Source organism: Aotus nancymaae, unplaced genomic scaffold, assembly GCF_030222135.1.
Source record: "Aotus nancymaae isolate 86718 unplaced genomic scaffold, 86718_ANA_hifiasm-v0.15.2.pri h1tg000016l, whole genome shotgun sequence".
Lineage (NCBI taxonomy): Eukaryota > Metazoa > Chordata > Mammalia > Primates > Aotidae > Aotus > Aotus nancymaae.
This window is the reverse complement of record NW_026988428.1, coordinates 30,299,197-30,316,857: the sequence shown is the minus strand read 5'-3', so window position 1 is coordinate 30,316,857 and position 17,661 is coordinate 30,299,197. Positions and strand designations below refer to the sequence as shown.

Below are 17,661 nucleotides of genomic sequence, written 5' to 3'. Positions count from 1 at the left end.
AGTGAGACATGGCTTTAGAGTTTGACTTTCATTTTTACTGAGAACACAGTGACAATTTAACCTGGAAAAATTAAATTATTTTCCCTCCTTACTTTTCAGCCTAAAGGGAATTTTCAGTTGCATTTTTAAAGTTGTGGTCTAATCACCAGAAGGATCTTTGTACTTACCTCACTTTCTGTCTGCAGATCAATACGGCAACAACAGCCACTAGCATGCCAATTAAAAACAGACCAGCACTCACGCCTTCAATAGCTCCAAACAAGGGCTCTACAATAATCCAGAGAGAAACAACAAATCCAGATGGGAAAATTAGTGCTACGGGACCAATAAGAAAGCAATAAAGCCGTATCTCCCAAGTAATGTTATTACAAGTAGAATTCAAATGATGCCCACGATGAGCCACTTACTTTCTAAAGGCTATGAGTATGCACCTAAAAAGATGAAAGGCTGGCTCCCACCCTGTAGCAGTGAGGCCAGATGCCACTGTGCACTTTTGAAGTTAATGGCGTCTAGCTTATAGAGGAATTTTGGACTTTGGGCTTACATGTAAAGCTTGGGGCACCTAAAATAAAGGCTGTAAGTTTGCCACCCAGATAAAAATGCAATTTCATTTATATAAAACATGTTACAGAGCACTGGGGCTTTGGAAAATCCAGTGGATTGCTTGGAACTATTTTAACAAAATCTTATTTTTATTATCTGGTATGATACTGCCACTGGGAGTTTATGAAGTGGTAAGAGTGGCCTCGTTTTAAAAATAGCTTTATTGAAATACAGTTCACATAGCATGCAATTCACCCATCTAAACTGTACAATTCAATGGTCTTTAGTATAGTCACAGAGTTTGGCAAATATCACCACGATTAACTTTAAAACATTTTCATCACCCTCAGAAGAAACCGCATACCTACAGCAGTCAGCCCCATTCTTCCTCCCCGAGATCCCTGGCAACTATTAATCAACTTTCTGTGTTTGTGGATTTGCCTATTCTAGACATTTCATAGAAATTAAATCATAAATCTGCGATCTTTTGTGACTGGCTCCTTTCATTTAGCATAATGTTTTCTTTTCTTTCTTTTTTTGAGACAGAGTCTCACTCTGTCACCCAGGCTGGAGTGCAGTGACATGATCTTGGCTCACTGCAACCTCTGCCTCCCAGGTTCAAGTGATTCTCCTGCCTCAGCCTCCTGAGTAGCTGGGATTACAGGTGCATGTCAGCATGCCTGGCTAATTTTTATATTTTTAGCAGAGACGGGGTTTCACTATGTTGGTCAGGCTGGTCTCGAACTCCTGACCTTGTGATCGACCTGCCTCAGCCTCCCAAAGTGCTGGGATTACAGGAGTGAGGCATCACACTCGGCCTAGCATAATGTTTTCAAGGTTCATCCATGTTATAGCATATACCAAAATTTCATTCCTTCTTATGGTTGAATAATAGTCCATTGTATGGATATATCACATTTTGTTCATTCAGCCATCAATGGACATTTAGATTGTTTCTACTTTTTGGCTATTATGAATAATGCTGCTATGAACATTCATGTACAAGTTTCTGTGTGGACATATGTTTTCATTTCTCCTGGGTATATAATGAGGAGTGAAATAGCTGGGTTGTATGGTAACTCTAAGTTTAATATTTCTATAAACTGTTTTTCAAAGCAGCTATACCATTTTACATTTTCATAAGCAGTGTATGGAAGGTTCTGATTTCTTCATATCCTCACTAACTGTTGTTACTGTCTTTGATTACAGGCATGCTACTGGGTGTGAAGTGGTACCTTCTTGTGGTTTTGATTTGCATTTCCCTAATGACTAACGATATTAAGCAGCTTTTCATGTGCTTATTGGCCAATTGTACATCTTCTTTGGAGAAATGTCTATTCAGAGCCTTTGCCCATTTAAATATTGTGTAATTTGGCTCAGTGTGGTGGCTCGCACCTGTAATCCCAGCACTTTGGGAGACCAAGGTGGGTGGATCACAAGGTCAGGAGTTCGAGATCAGCCTAGCCAACATGGTGAAACTCCATCTCTACCAAAAATACAAAAATTAGCTGGGTGTGGTGGCATTTGCCTGTAATCCTAGCTACTGGGGAGGCTGAGGCAGAAGAATTGCTTGAACCTGGGAGGCAGAGGTTGCAGTGAGCTGAGGTGACGTCACTGCACTCCAGCCTGGGCGACAGAGTGAGACTCCATCTTCTATATATATATATATATATATATATTCATTGTGTAATTTGTGTTTTTGTTATTAAATTGTGAGGTAAGAGTTTTCTATATGCTAGCCACTCAGCCCTTATCAGATATGTGATTTGTAAATATTTTCTCCCAGTTCTGTAGGTTGTCTTTTTTACTTTCTTGGTAGTGTCCTTTGAAACATGAAAGTTTAAATTTTGATTAAATCCAAATTATTTTTTCTTTTATAGCTTATGCTTTTGGTGTCATAGCTAAAAAGCTATTTTCAAATCCAAGGTTACAAAGATTTACACTTATATTTTCTTGTAGAAGTGTTACTGTGTTACCCCTTAAATTTAGGTCTATGAAGTAGTCCATTTTGGAAGTTGCATTTTAAGACCTTAGATTTGTTTCTTCCGTGTTGCTTTTCAAGACTCATCAAATGAACACAATCATCCTTGAATGTGGTTAACATCTTTTTTTGAATATATGTTTACTGTCTTCCTATACTGGACTACATGCAATTTTTGTCATGTAACAATATTTCAGAAAAGAAAGAATTGTGTTTACAAAGTCCCTACATTATATTATAAACAAAGAAATCTAAATCCGCTTAACTATATTCTCATCCCCCTTTGGCTTGAAAAGTGGGAGATTATCCCTATATTTGGCATAAATTGATTGGAATGTTTGTGAGGCTGAGTCATCTTTTGTCATGCAGCACGAGAGATAACGGTTTCAGCTGTAAAGAACTTCGCAGACCCAGAGATCAAGCATTGCAGAACACGGGCTACAGGAGAAGGCTGCACAGACGATGGTGTTGAGAAAGAAGGTGATGAAATGATGCTATTCTCAGCCTGGTGGAAGTATTCAGAGACAGGGCAGTGCAGAGGTTGTATGCCCCGGCGGAAAGTGCCAGAGTTTCGGCTGTACCATCTTGGGCAAGATACTTAATCTCTTGGTGCCTCATGTCCTCATCTTTAAAATGGGGATGACGATAGCATCTACCTCAAAAGATTGTCATGAGAGTTGAACAAGTTATTCTACGTAAAATACTTAAAACTGTGTCTCCACAGAGAAGGTGACCAGTAAATACTAGCCTCTGTTATTACTTAGGCTTTCCCTCTAACATACTCTTTTAGAAATTGTTATGTATAGTCTTTTACATTTACAGTTTTCAACAGTACAAAGTCAACACGTAATAAGCAAAAGGAAGAAAAATCACCTGTCATTCCACTACTTTGAGATATGCATCATTAATACTTTGATGTTTTTCTTTTAGTCTTTTTTCCTGAGCATTTCCGTATATTAGCATATAAACATTCTCACTTTTAACTGAAAGCCTTTTGTACTAACTTATATTTTGGGCTATGAAAACTCTTGATTTTAGTGGTTTTCATTCACTGTTTAGATAATAATTCATTTTTAATAAAAAACTGTATTTCCACCTTCTTTTTAGATTAATCCTCTTTCAATCCATTCTTCCAGGGAAGTTGTGCGATCCCTTTAATCCACCTCAAGTTTTGGTCACATAAAGATTAAGTTCTAAGTGAAAATAAACGTTCCCCCTAGCATCAGCCAATATCTCCCCACTAGAGGCTCTTGTACGTGACATGGCAGTTGGCAGAACATGATGTAAAGGTTAGCCTTACCTGACTCAGTAGTGATGGGTAAAGAAAAAAATGTGTCTGAATAGAGTGGCTTTGTGAATTCCTTCAGGTCCTCATCAAAGAGCTGTGTAAAAGCTCGAATGCTGATTCTGAAAAGAAAACCAATTTATTTAAATATAAATTAGTTGCTGAGCACAGTAGTTGAAAAATGTGTTCAAGGAGAAACAGGGTGGTACCTGGTCAATGTGTAGCAGGGTAGAATATGAGTTATGGAATCAGACAGACCTGGGTTCATGCAATCATTCATCAATTTATTCATAAATATTTATTGAGCCCCTGCCACGTGCCAATCACTGTTCTAGGAGCTGGGACTTTGCAAGGAACAAAACCAAGTCGCTGCCATTCCAGAGGTTACATTCTCATGGAGGAAGTCAGACAATAAACACACAAATTCAATAAATCAGGTGAGATGTGTGCTATGAAAAAGAAAAGAGCAGGGTAAGGAAGATGGAAAGCAATGGGAATAGAGCACGTGGGACTGCTTTATTCAGAATGGTAGTGATGGAGGCAGTGAGTGAGAAGTGCTGGATATACTGAAGGAAGAACTAAAAGATTTGCTGATGAATGTAGAGTATGGATGATACCACATGTCCTGGCTGGGGAACGACTGGAAGAATGGAAGCGTCATTTACTAACATGAGGGAAAACTATGGAGAAGTAGATTGGGGGGTTTGAAAGATCCGGATAGATCAGTTGTGGCGGAATTAATTCTGAGATGCCCATTAGAGCAGTCAGGTGGCCCAAATATCAACATTATTATAGCTATTTTAACTTACATATCTCCTCATCTTTTAGCACTATTTTTAAAATATCATTTATCTAAAAATATTCTAATATATTGATTGTCAATAAGAAATATTTGTTAAAGGCCTTCTTTATAAATTGTTGAAGTTACAAAGAGATGCATGGCCACTAGTCTTGGAAACTCCTGAAAGACAAAATACAAAGGAATAAGGCAAATAGCAAATGAAGAAAGTGTATATACAATGGCAAATGAGGAATAGTAGAATTTGGAGGAAACTGTGTGTGTGGGCATAGGAAGTGAGGTGGCTGGGAGCAGAGAGCTCAATGAAGAGACTGCTATGATAATCAGGCCAAGGACACGGGGCCCTGGCCAGGAGACCTGGCAATAAGAATGGAAAGAAGACTGTGAAAGGCACTCAGAGGAGGATCTAGGTGGGACCCAGACTGAAGAGGAGCAGGGAGGCAAGGACGGCCTAAGACTTGAGCTCATGTCATTCAGGAGAATAGTGACATCATTGATGGAAATGAGGAGAGAGGCCAGGCGTGGTGGCTCACGCCTATAATCCGAGCACTTTGGGAGGCCAAGACAGACAGATCACCTGAGGTTATGAGTTCGAGACCAGCCTGGCCAACATGGGAAAACCCCATCTCTACCAAAAATACAAAAATTGTCCCAGCGTGGTGGTGGGCATTTGTAATCTCAGCTACTTGGGAGGCTGAGGCAGGAGAATTGCTTGAACTTGGGAGGCAGAGGCTGCAGTGAGCCAAGATCGTACTATTGCACTCCAGCCTGGGTGACAAAGCAAGATTCTGTCTTAAAAAAAAATGAGGAGAGAGACTGGTGAAGGAGGATACGCTTTGCTTGGAATATACTGGATTTAGAGGGACAGTGAGGCATGGATTTAGAACTATCCAGCTGACACTAGAGTTATTCCAGTCACCTGGGCAGAAGAGTTGCTGAGGTGGCTGTCAGCGTGTCCATGTGGGATAGTGCCTGAAAATCAGCTGGTCCTAAATTCAATAAACAAGCAAGATGCGGCTACAAACACACAGATTTGTAACCTCTGCTTGAATGAGAAGGCTGTGATTCCCCATCATAGGACCTAAGTCTCGTGCTCTCTGCACAAGTCAGGCCCAGCCTAGAGGGCTGCACTCAATTTCTGGGGGCATATTTTAGGATGAATTAGAGATCATTTGAGGTGATTGACCTGTACAATGATAGAGAAGACTTCAAGGGACATCATATAGTTAGTTTCAGATTTAAGGAAGCCTGCCATGTAGAAGAGGAAAGTAATATGACTATTTTTCTTCTTGAAGGTAGAATTAGGCTCAGTAGGCTGAAGTCATAAGGAAGGAGGAGGTTAGGAACATTAAGCTGTTTTCTAACAGTAGAATATGAGCTACCTCCTAGGTTGTGAGCTCCCAGTCACTGGGGGCAGGAGGATGGGGGTGGGATTCAAATAGAGGCTGGAGGAGAACCAGTCCCAGGGAAGACACAGGAGGGCATCACTGCATTATGTTAAAGACTGGCTTGGGTGACTTTTTGAGTCCCTCCTATTGTGAAGATTCTCTAACCGTACGGATGGAGAATTAGGCTTGGTTTATATGGGAAAACTTTCACTAGTGTTATTTTCAGTTCTAAGAAAGTGACCAGAAGTACTCCTCTTTCTTTTTTTAAAAAACGTCTATACTTCTTGAACCCAAAGGTATCTGGGCACGTGCTGTGATAATACTGAAGCAGTACTAGGCCAGGGAAAATAGTTCTGACCCTGCTTCCTCTCCTCCTAACTCATGCCCAGATCTGAGTGTAATCCTGAAAAATGACCATCAAGATGATATTGGTAAATCACATCTATAACTTTCATCTCCAAAAGACCCATTCCAAGTAAAAAGGTGTTCTTTCAAGAATAACAGGCTGTCAATGGAAGTATATTGAGAAATGTCCACAAAGTGTGACCAGCAGTCACCACACATTAAAGGGGAAGGTGAGGAGTTGATGTGTGTTGCTAATTTTGGAAGGCAAGCTACGCTGACCACTAAAATACCAGTGCCTTGGCAAGTGTGTTGCTAATTTATTATACGTTTAAAAATTGAGTGTCTCTGATAAGAGTTTCTTATTTATACGTGTGGAAAGACTTTTTTCTCTTTTCTTTTTTTTTTTTTTTTGGAGACAGGGTCTTGCTCTATCACCAGGTTGGAGTGCAGTGGCACAATCAAGGCTCACTGCAACCTCCATGTCCCGAGCTCAAGTGATCCTCCCACCCCAGCCTCCCGAGCAGCTGGCATAACAGGTGCACACTACCACACCCAGCTAATTTTTGTATTTTTAGTAGAGATGGGGTTTTACCATGTTGCCCAGGCTGGTCTTGTACTCCTGGCCTCAAGCGATCTGCCTGCCTTGACTTCCCAAAGTGCTGGGATTACGTGTATGAGCCATTGCACCTAGCCAGAAGGACTTTTTCAAACATGGCTCTGTTTGATCATGTTCAGAGTCTCCAATATAATAAGGAAGCTTATTATATTACTTCAGAGGTTTGGAACCTGAGGCTAGGAGAGAGTCCATGTCTTCCCCAAGATCACACAGAAAGATGATGAAAGAAAACTGAACTTCATATTTCTGGCTTCTAGTGCAGAATCTCTTTTCTTATTTCCTCATGGCTTAATTTTTGGTTAAAAGCAGTGACTTCTGGCTGGGCACAGTGGCTCACGCCTATAATCCCAGCACTTTGGGAGGCTGAGGCAGGCAGATCACATGAGGCCAAGAATTTGAGACCAGCCTCGCCAACGTAGTGAAACCCCATCTCTGCTAAAAAGACAAAAATTAGCCAGGCATGGTGATGCCTGCCTGTAGTCCCAGCTACTGGGGAGGCTGAGGCATGAGAATCGCTTGAATCCAAAAAGTGGAGGTTGCAGTGAGCTGAGATCATGCCACTGCACTCCAGCCTGGGCAACAGAGCAAGACCCCATCCGTCCCCCACTGCCTTCTCTCTCTCTCTCTCTCTCTCTCTCTCACACACACACACACATACACCCCACAACTTTTGTAGGAAGGATAGTAAAAAGAGGCTAGGCTAGGAACAAGAAGATCTGGGGTCTAGATCTCTCTCTTACTCCATTGCTGGTTAGTTGAATGGTCCCTAAAGTTCTTTATGCCTCATCTGTCAGATCAAAGCGTTGGCTACTAACAACCTTGACATGTTCTGCTCTGAAGCCACAGGTGTAAACACAAAGTACTGAATGGATGCAGATAAATAAGGACCTTTAGGAAGGAGATAATGACCTAGCATGAGTCCAGCTTAAAATCAATGGGTCATCAGGCACTCTTCCCTTAAAACTTTTCCAAAAATGAAATAACAGCTACTGCCCCCAGCCCAGCACTTAGCGCCCACCCACAATCCTGTCCCGTCCTATCATCCCTGTCTACTCCTTTTTATTTACCCTCTGTTTGAAACTGGACTGTTTGTTCTTCTCTAAACAATTTGTATATTTAAACCTCCACACTTTGACTCCCACTATTCCTTCCACATTGAATCTCCTTCTGTCCCTATCTGCATATTCCTAAATCCTTTCCTATATTTTAATTCCTGTGTTTTAATACATCCTTTGAGAAGCCTTCTGAACCTTCACAGCATTTATTTTCCTTTATTCCTTATATCCTTCAACATTTCTGCCTCGGTTTTACAGACGTGGCTTCTTTCTCTCCTCACATTGTAAGCTCCTTGCAGGCAGTGGCTCCACCTTATTTATTTACCACCCAACAACACCTACTCCCAGAGAAGGCAATAAAACATATGCTGAATATATTATAGCAAGATAATTATGAATATGACACAGTAACATGAATAAGACACTCTTTTAATGAACAAATATCTGATAGAATTTTTTCCACTTTAAATGTGTCCAGAATCAGAGTTCTATAACAGAAAGTTAGAGATCGTATGGTTCAATTTCCCTTATTTCAAGAAAATGAGGTCAGGAGAAGCTGACCACCTGTCTATGGTCACACTGCTTTTCGATTTAGAATAAAAACAAAACCAGACCACACTTTGCTAACCTTCCAACTCCCTCTCCCCATAATGATCTGCCCTTTCTCTTTCCATATGGAACAATGGAATAATACATATGAATAACAGGAACCAACAATGAATAAAACACATTATATCCATTGATACAATAAACTTGCGTATCAGCTAAACCTGGCATTTCCCATTTCTTCTCAACCCTAATTTTTCTTTTTCCATGCTATTTCCTGTCCACCTGTTCCCTTTGGATAAAAGGATGCCTAACAACAAGGAGGGTCACATGACGATGATCGTCTCGAGACAGGCAGAATTCTGATGGACTGAGTTCAGCAGCCACCACCCAAGAGACTGATTTGCACGTGGTTCTCTGATGTGCTTTAGGAGACTATACCTCCTATCATCAAGCATTATCTGTCTGGCATACTTTTAACAGGATTGAACTAAACATATATATTGGAGAAATATAGGAAAGCTGTGTTCTGGAAAACGAGTAAGTACACAGAGATGATGAAGCCATAACACAAATGTGTTACTTCCATAGAGCATCTTGGCTCATTCCCGTATTTGTTCATAAACATTTCACAAGCATGTCTTTTGTGCCAAGTACTTGCCATGTTGTTTTGTAACCAGTGACACATCTGTCTCCCTTGTTGGAGTGTGAGCTCTTGCAGGCTAGTGAAGAGGGAAGGTAATTCAATAAAAGGTTAAAAGGCACTGGTCAATGTAGGATTGGAGGAATGGAGGGTGTGCTGTGGATGTGAACGTGGAGCTCATGGAGCATCCAACCGCCCAGCTGTGGGTTGACAGTATAGTGTGGGTGGCTGAGGGTTGAGCTGGCTCTTGAAGTGTATGGAGAATTTGCCAGCCAGATAAGAGTGGAAAGCATCTGAGTGAAAAGATTGTGAAGAGAGTGAAAGATGCAAAGGCTCAGCCGTATAAAAGAACCGTGTCACATTCAGGGAACTCCAAGGACTGAGGAGTAGTAAGAGAGCAGTGGGTCCCTGGAGCAAATATGGTTGGAGACAAAGCTGGTGAGGCAGGCAGGAGAAAGCTGGGCTTAGTGTGCCCTGTACTGGAATCTGCTCTTGCTCTTGTAACTGAATAGGAAAACCTTAATCTAGGAGGGACATGACTGGGTTTGATCCGCCACATACTCAGGACTACTACTCCGGACAACTTTATGGTGCTTTGCAGGTGAGGAAGGTGAGGGTTAGAGAACTGAACTGCTGCTTACAACGTTACACAGTTAAAAAGTGGCAGAGCTGGAAATGCAGGGGCTCTTCCAAAGACCTCCACTGCTACTATCGGTGCTGGGAGATTGCTGGGCTCTGGTCCGGACATACAGTTTTTACAGCTTCTTATTCTTTCTCTCTCTTTGAAATTTAGTAATGAGTTATCTTCACCTCTTCCGTCTCCGTAAGTAAACAAACAAGATCAGCCTCAATTTTCCAACTCAAAAAGAGAAAATAGTCCTTAGGTGATTTTTGCTCATGTTTCCTTGAGCCCAGGTAACCAAGGAGCTGAGGCATCTCTTAATTCTTTTTTTTTTTCTTTTTTGAGACAGAGTCTTGTCCTGTCACCCAGGCTGGAGTGCAGTGGCATGATCTCAGCTCACTGCAACTTCCACCTCCAGGGTTCAAGTGATTCTCCTGCCTCAGCCTCCCAAGTAGCTGGGATTACAGGCATGTGCCACCAGCCCAGGCCAATTTTTGTATTTTTAGTAGAGACAGGGTTTCCACCATGTTGGCCAGGCTGGTCTCGAACTCCTGATCTTAAGTGATCCACCCACCCTGGCCTCCTAAAGTGTTGGGATTACAGTCATGAGCCACCATGCCTGGCTGCATTTCTTGATTCTTATAGAAACTGATAAATCCTGATTTTCTGATCTTTCATGTTTCTCTTTTGTTCTTCTGAAATCTCATTTCCTTCAGGTAGGCACATATGGTCTCTTTTTGAAATAAATATCACTAAAAAGTTTGTGTGTGTTTAATCTGGAGGTGCTGACCTTGCCTGGGAGGCAGCAGCAAGTATCTGGTGAGTCTTGGGCAAAGGTAGCTATACAGAGTTCCTGCCAAAACTGAGTGTTTTGTTTCAGGAAAAACATCTGTCTGCCTTTTTTGATGTGAGGGAGGGCTAAGAACTTCCTCGGGTATGATGCTATGTCATAGTCTCCTTTTGGAACTGGCAGGAGAGTTTTCTTTCTACTGAGACCTAGGAGTGATACTCCAAATATGTGAGAATCAATAAGACCTCAGCATCAATGAACCAGATGGACAATGGCCCATGGAAAACCTAATTTACTGCCATATTGGTTAGGTATCAGCTCTTCTAACACCCAACAGAGAAGCTACATCCTCTGCAGAAGTAATAATCTTGGATGTCTGTAGCTCTATATCCTACACAGTAGCCTCGGTTCCCATTCTCTTGAGGATGCTGATTAGGATGCTACATGTACCTGCTTTCTGAAAACACATTGCAGAGCAAGAGCACCGCCAATTCCTAGGGCAGAAGAGCCTAGTGGCTACAGTAATGTTTCCTGGAGCCAAAGGCAAATAGCTGCTTCTTTTCATTTGTCATCTCAGTGGGGAAAAAAAGGTGTCCCCATTCATTCAGGGGCCTCCTCTGCCTTCCAGAATTCTGTCTGGACCAAAGAGCACTTCCATCTTTACATGCCTTAGAAGGTAAACAAGTGAGTATAATTTCAGTTCGCATTATAAGCAGATGACATAACTTCATATTGTTTAGATCTCCCTAAACTCAGTCTTTTTAATTGGACATTTTCACAATAATGAGCAAAGTAAAGCACTGGACTCATATTTTAAAAAGTTGTAGAAGGGCCAGGCATGGTGGCTCACACTTGTAATCCCAGTATTTTGGGAGGCTGAGGCAGGAGGATCACTTCAGATCAGGAGTTGGAGACCAGCCTGGCCAACATGGTGAAACCTTGTCTCTACTAAAAAGACAAAAATTAGCCAGGCATGGTGGTGCGTACTTGTAATCCCAGCTACTCGAGAGGCTGAGGCAGAACTGCTTGAACCTGGGACGCAGAGGTTGCAGTGAGCCAAGATGGTGCCACTGCACTCCAGCCTGGGCAACAGACTCCATCTCAAAAAAAAAAAAAAAAAAAAAAAAAAAGTTGTAGAAGAAAGAACAATCTATTAAAAACCTTCAATTTTTCCATTAATGTACTGGAGCTTTTGCATATTGATGAAGTCCCTTTAAACACATTACCTGCAAGTGGAGGCAGGAATCCAGCTTTTATAAATTACCCAGGAAAATGCAGAGTACTCTTGTAACGTAGGTTATTAATCTATAGAAGCTCACATGCATCAGATGCTCAGACAGCTGAGTGCTAAGTAATGTAGCATGTCCCTTCTAGCAAAATAGTGGTAATACATCTAACCTGTAGGCAGTGTGTGGTTTCAGTGGTCCATCACAGAATTTTTGCTGAGTGGGATCGCATTTTCCTCCTAGGCTCTCCATCTCTGCTCCAAGGTTAATGTTAAAACTCTTGGAGTTGCTGTCAGGATTTTCGGCACATTTGCTGGCAAAATAATTAGTCTGATACACCCGAATGGAAGCATTGTGCCTGTATTCCAGGTAGGAAGGGAGAGGGTGCTGTTGTTCTGGCTTCAGCTCATCACTGCCTGGAGGAGAAAACCCACAGTTAAAGACCGCCTGTCTTGTGACTTAAGTGATTTCACAGTGATTTAAAATTAGGTTTCTACGGCTGCCTCCTCATCCATTATCTCTGGCCATTTCCAAAGTACAGATTCTGCGATCTCAAAGGACGATGTAAAATTCTCCTAATAAATTTTAATTCACTTTTTCTAAAATACATAAAAATAAATACTGTGTCTATAAAATACACACACACATACAAACACACACATATAGCTCATCATTTTCCTAAGAAATAAAATGAGGGTAGATCATTGCATTAAATGATAGCACGTCTCACAACTCCAGAGTGCTGGCCAACTCCCATTGTGAGTCAACCCACTTGATAAACTCTCTGCCAATAACCATTGTAGTTGAGCTAATAAGGAAACCCCTATGACCTGGGAAATAGGAAACAGATAAGAGAAATCATGTCCTAGGCCAGAGTAGTCATCCCACAAGGGGCGCTCCACATGCCATGCTTAGTTTACTCATTGCTCTGTGTGTGGCTCTCTGTTATCTTGAGTACAGTTTAATCCTGGTCCAAATTCGGCCCCTTACTCAGAGCACTTCCCAGAACTCTTCTCCTGTCCACCCAGCCTGCTGTGTGTCTTGGCACTGCAAACCAGTTTTGATGTTGGCTAGAGAAAAGCGTAAGTAGGAAGATAAATATTATAGAGATCAGATGCTATTTACAATGAGCTTCAAGGAGGGGTGTAATGGGGGTTTATCATAGCATCCTGGACTCTTGTTTAATAAGATTTGCTCATAAGTGGGTCTTAGAAATATTTTGTTGGCAGTAGTTAAAAAGGAATGTTGTCTTTAGCATGAGTCTATATACTATAAATGGCATTTATGAGAGGTGGATTGTTATCTTAGATAACCGGGAAATCACAGCCCATCTCCATGGACATCAGTAATAGAAACCTATCTGGCTGGGGAACGCAAGGCTACTTTCTGGGGTGTGACTTTTTTGGTTACTATCTTACATGCATGTCGTAAAACATTGTCTTCACTGCAGTCTAACAAAGTCTAAAGTCTTTCCATAGTTCACCAATTTATCTTCAATTATGTGGTATGAGGAAATCTGGGACATACCGCTGACCCTTGAAATTATTTAATTAATTGTCCATAACCAGATTTAGTACAATTAAATAAACTGTGAAAACACATAGACTGTTAGATATGTGAGCCTAAAATACCTGTGAGCCTAGAAACTGCCCCAGAGTTTGTCAGGTTTCAAGTTTCCCCCTTACCCACAAATGGGTCATAATTATCAGGGATGCTTAAGAACCTCATGCAGCACCTTAAACAGTATAAAGATATAAAAGAAAGGTAAACTATATTAATGTTATTCCAGGCAAAAGCATCACTTTTGGAGAAATAACACACAAGACCTCAATGGCACATACATACACGGACAGGTGTGCCCCAAATGCAACACTCTTACAAGTGGTTTGACAAATGCTGATTTAATAAGCTTGAAAGCTCATACTCAGTAGTTGTATGGGATGTTGTGATAACTATTCCCTAGACTTTGTCTTATCTGTAGGAATTAGGTAGGTATTGAATAATTTAGAAAACCAAAGAATGAAACATACGATTCAAAATTCAGTGGAGAAGGGAAAAATGTTTCTCATGAACATCTTTTTCTTCTTTTAAGCTTTTGGTTATTTTTGTGACTTGGTGGGTGGTTTGCAAGTGTTATGATCAGATGAGGTATTGGGACAGGGAGGAGTGAAGACAGTTGAGGCCTATTAGTGTTTAACGGCAGAACAAAAAGAGTAGTGAATGAGACTGACCCAGTAGTGAAGAGGGCTGAATAAGGCATTACATGCAGTGCACTTCCAATAGTGAATGGCACATAGCAAGGGCTCAATAAATGATGGTTATTGTTATCATCATTGTGGTTGCTATTATCCTTCCATTTAATAATTAAACCCAGAGGATAACAGGCTTTACTGCCCAAAGAGCCTTTGAGCAGCTTTTTCTTACATCTCCCTGTATCCAGCAGAGATAAGGCTGAACGAGACAAACATTTTCTACTTAAGTTTCTTGAAATCTTGTTACAGAAAGATCTCCCACAGGACCTTTGAGAAAGCAATTCTGTGTCTCAGAGTGGAGTTAACTCATGGTAACTTACCATCAGCCTCTCTCACCACCACTGTGAAGTATTTCACAGCTCCATTGGTGTCGCTGAACCAGCTGCAGTTGACAGTAAAGTTGATGGAAGATTTGCTAATTAGCACATCTTTTTCATTCACACGAATGTGGGGGGGTGGAGGAGGGGGGCCTGGAAAAAGAGGTGGGGAAGGAACCAAGAGGGGTCACAACTCTGCCTTCACAGCATAAACAACACTTAGTGAAATGAAGGATTCTACTCTCTTGCATCAGACTGTGTGTGTGTGTGAGCGTGTGCCTGTGTTTAATGCTGTAATCAAGAAACTCTTCCCCCTCTCCTGAAGGAAAACAGGCAGAGGAAGTGATTTGCCAGTGGCACATTAAACATAATGAAAGAGGCAGCTCTTCAGCAGAATTTCCTGAAGTTGTGGCTTCAAATTGCTTAAGAGCTCCATTATAGCTCTAACTATATGAGGCAAAGTGATCTATTTAAATACTAACTCATTCAGGTACCTTGAGATCGTCTAACTTGTTTGCTGTCTGGGTACTTTACCCAGAAAAATGTTTCTATTTCATGGAGGCTTTTAAGTCCTCCTCCCCAAGTAGCAATCAGATAGGCTTATGCAAAAGTGAGCTGTATGCAAGTGAATAGCGGTGATGGATGTGATAGAGAAAGGTGCACAGCCCCTTCACTCAGTGACAGGAGGCTCCGTGCACAACTCCAGGGACACTTACGGTCTATCATTGTGATAGTGCTGTCTTCAACCACCTCGCTGGTCATGCCGGCCGACTGCACTTTGATGGATACCAGGTACCTCTTATGGGGCACTAGCATCATGATGTTGAGCAGAGATTTTTCTTTCTCCAGTTTTCTAGAAAACTCAACTTCTTGGGTGTCCATTTTCCGGCATTCAATACTATAACCATCAAAGTCAGAATCGGGAGGGATCCAAGAACAGGCAATGGCTGTGGAGTTCTGAGGCCGGCAATGCAGGTTTTGTATCTTGTCAGGCTCTAAAGGAGACAGAGGAGCCGACACTTTTCAGAACTCTGAAAGAATTTTTTTTTTCCAGCTCCTTTGGGTCCAACTAGCTCTGGGATCTAGGTATAGGAGGGGCAGACAGGCAAATACAGAGTGTCGTGTCTCACCTGAGCAGAGACACATGAGTACAGATCTCCCAGGGAACTAGGGCTGGGGTAGGAAAAACTGGAGGACAAGAGCGGACAAGTCTGAGTAACAGTTCAAGACTCCAGAAGATCTAGTTATGGGGCCCTCCACACTTCTGTGAGTTTTAGCTCCAGGAGCTCAACCAGGTTCTCACAGTAAATATCAAAGAAAAATCCCCCTGTGCTTCTGAAAGCAGGGAACAAAAGAATTGTTTTGAAACGCCCTAGAGCACTCTGCCCTTGATGGGCAACTAACCAAAGCCTAACCTGCTGGGTTTTATCAGAGCCGAACTGACCTGGGCAAGGGGGACAACCCAGCCCCAGCCACTTCAACCATGCTGCCCACCTCAGATCGGGGTAGGGCTTGCTGAGAAGAACCTGCGACGTTCACAGCCTGGAGGCATAGGCTTGTTAAAAGACTAGACCTAATCAGAGACCAGAGAGCACTTCTCCTCCCCTCTGTTTCATCATTGCCTCACCAAACACCAATCTACAGCAGTTCCTTTTACCTAGCACATCATACCCAGCTATCAAGAAAAAATTACCAGGCCTACTGAAGGAAAAAAGATAGAGCTTGAAGAGACTGAACAAGGATCCAGAATCCAGAACAAGGATGCCGAGTCAGATATGGCAGGAATGTTGGAACAATCAGACCAGGAATTTAAAACGACAATCGCTAATATGGTAAGGGCTCTAATGGAGGAAGTAGGCAACATTCAAGAACAGGTGGGTGATGTAAGCAGAGAGATGAAAGTCCTAAGGAAGAACCAAAAAGAAATGCTGGAGATCAGAACACTGTGACAGAAATGAAGAATGCCTTGATGGACTTATTAATAGGTTACACGTGGCTGAGGAAAGTCTTTGAGCCTGAGGATATATTTATAGAGACCTCCCAAACTGAAAAGCAAAGAAAACAAAGACTGAAAAGCAGGACAGAATATCCACGGACCATGGATTAACCACAAAAGGTGTATCCTACACAAAATGGGAATACCAGGAAAAGAGAGGAACAGAAGAAATATTGGAAATAAGAATGACTAAGAATTTCCCACAAATAAATGTTAGACACCAACCACAGATCCAGGAAGCTCAGAAAACACCAAGCAGGATATATGCCAAAAAAAAACTATGCCTAGGAATATCATTTTCAAACTACAGAAAATCAAAGATAACGAAAAATTCCTGAAAGAAGCCAGAGGGGGAAAAAGAACTTATACCGCTAGAGGAGCAAAGGTAAGAATTATGTCATCCTCAGAAGCCATGCAAACAAAAGGAGAGTGGAGTGAAATCTTTAAAGTGTAGAAAGAAACAAGTACCTACTATCTGCCAGGTGCTCTTCTGGGGACTGTGAGCAGTGCAGTGGTAAATAAGACATTAGCTCTCACCTCCAGGAATGGAAATGAGTCCAAAATAGCCATAACACAAGGTAGAAAGAAAAGGTACCAGAAGAAATGGGGAGAGAAAGTGCTATGTGGGGTGACACACAACTTTCAGCTGCTGGCTATTAGTGATCAACAGGAGTTAGTAAAAGCTGTAAGGCAGAAATGACATCCTGCCAAGATATCAAGAAAGAGGCTTTCTACGTCGTGAAAACCACAGACCCACGTACCAAAGGAGGAGCTGCCAGGAATGGGATGGTAGAAAATTGAGAACTCCAAATCATTCATCATGATTGAAGCATATTTGTGAGAAACTGAGTACTGGAATGATTTTACATCAAAATTATAAACTTCTATTCCATTTAAACATCTGCGATTTTGGATTTTCTGTTACCTACAGCCTCACCCAATCCTAATGAATACAATCCTTGAAAAAGAAAAATATAACAAGTTCCACCAGTCATCATTCCTCTTAAAACACAGCACTGAGCCCTCTTCATGCCAGTTTTTGCCTCCAGGGCGTACCCCCATTTGGTAAGTGCCTCACTTAAATTCTGGCATGCAGGACTGAATACAACAGTCCAGTTGTGATCTAAAAGCCCAGCCTCTAACAGAGTTGTATGAGCTCTTAAACCGAGCACATGTGAGGCTGTTGGGAGAGGCAGTCTTAGTCTATCGACTCCCATTTGGCTGTATAAGAAATAGCCTTTGAGGTTTGAAGATACT

At 41.7% G+C, this 17,661-nt stretch overlaps 1 protein-coding gene across 4 annotated transcripts in view; it reads right to left on the bottom strand.

Moving 5' to 3' along the window:
* The window catches only part of PTPRB (protein tyrosine phosphatase receptor type B), a 120,179-nt gene that overhangs the window by 19,129 nt on the left and 83,389 nt on the right, over positions 1–17,661 (bottom strand). For all 4 annotated transcript variants that reach the window (XR_001105522.3, XM_012441335.3, XM_012441336.3 and 1 more), the window contains 5 exons: positions 15,125–15,403; positions 14,412–14,561; positions 12,012–12,255; positions 3,825–3,931; positions 168–267 (listed from right to left, as the gene is read on the bottom strand). Coding sequence is in view for 3 of the 4 variants with exons in the window: in XM_012441335.3 (XP_012296758.2) it covers positions 168–267; positions 3,825–3,931; positions 12,012–12,255; positions 14,412–14,561; positions 15,125–15,403 (880 nt within the window). In the remaining variant the exon portion in view is untranslated. The remainder of the gene's footprint in view (positions 1–167; positions 268–3,824; positions 3,932–12,011; positions 12,256–14,411; positions 14,562–15,124; positions 15,404–17,661) is intronic.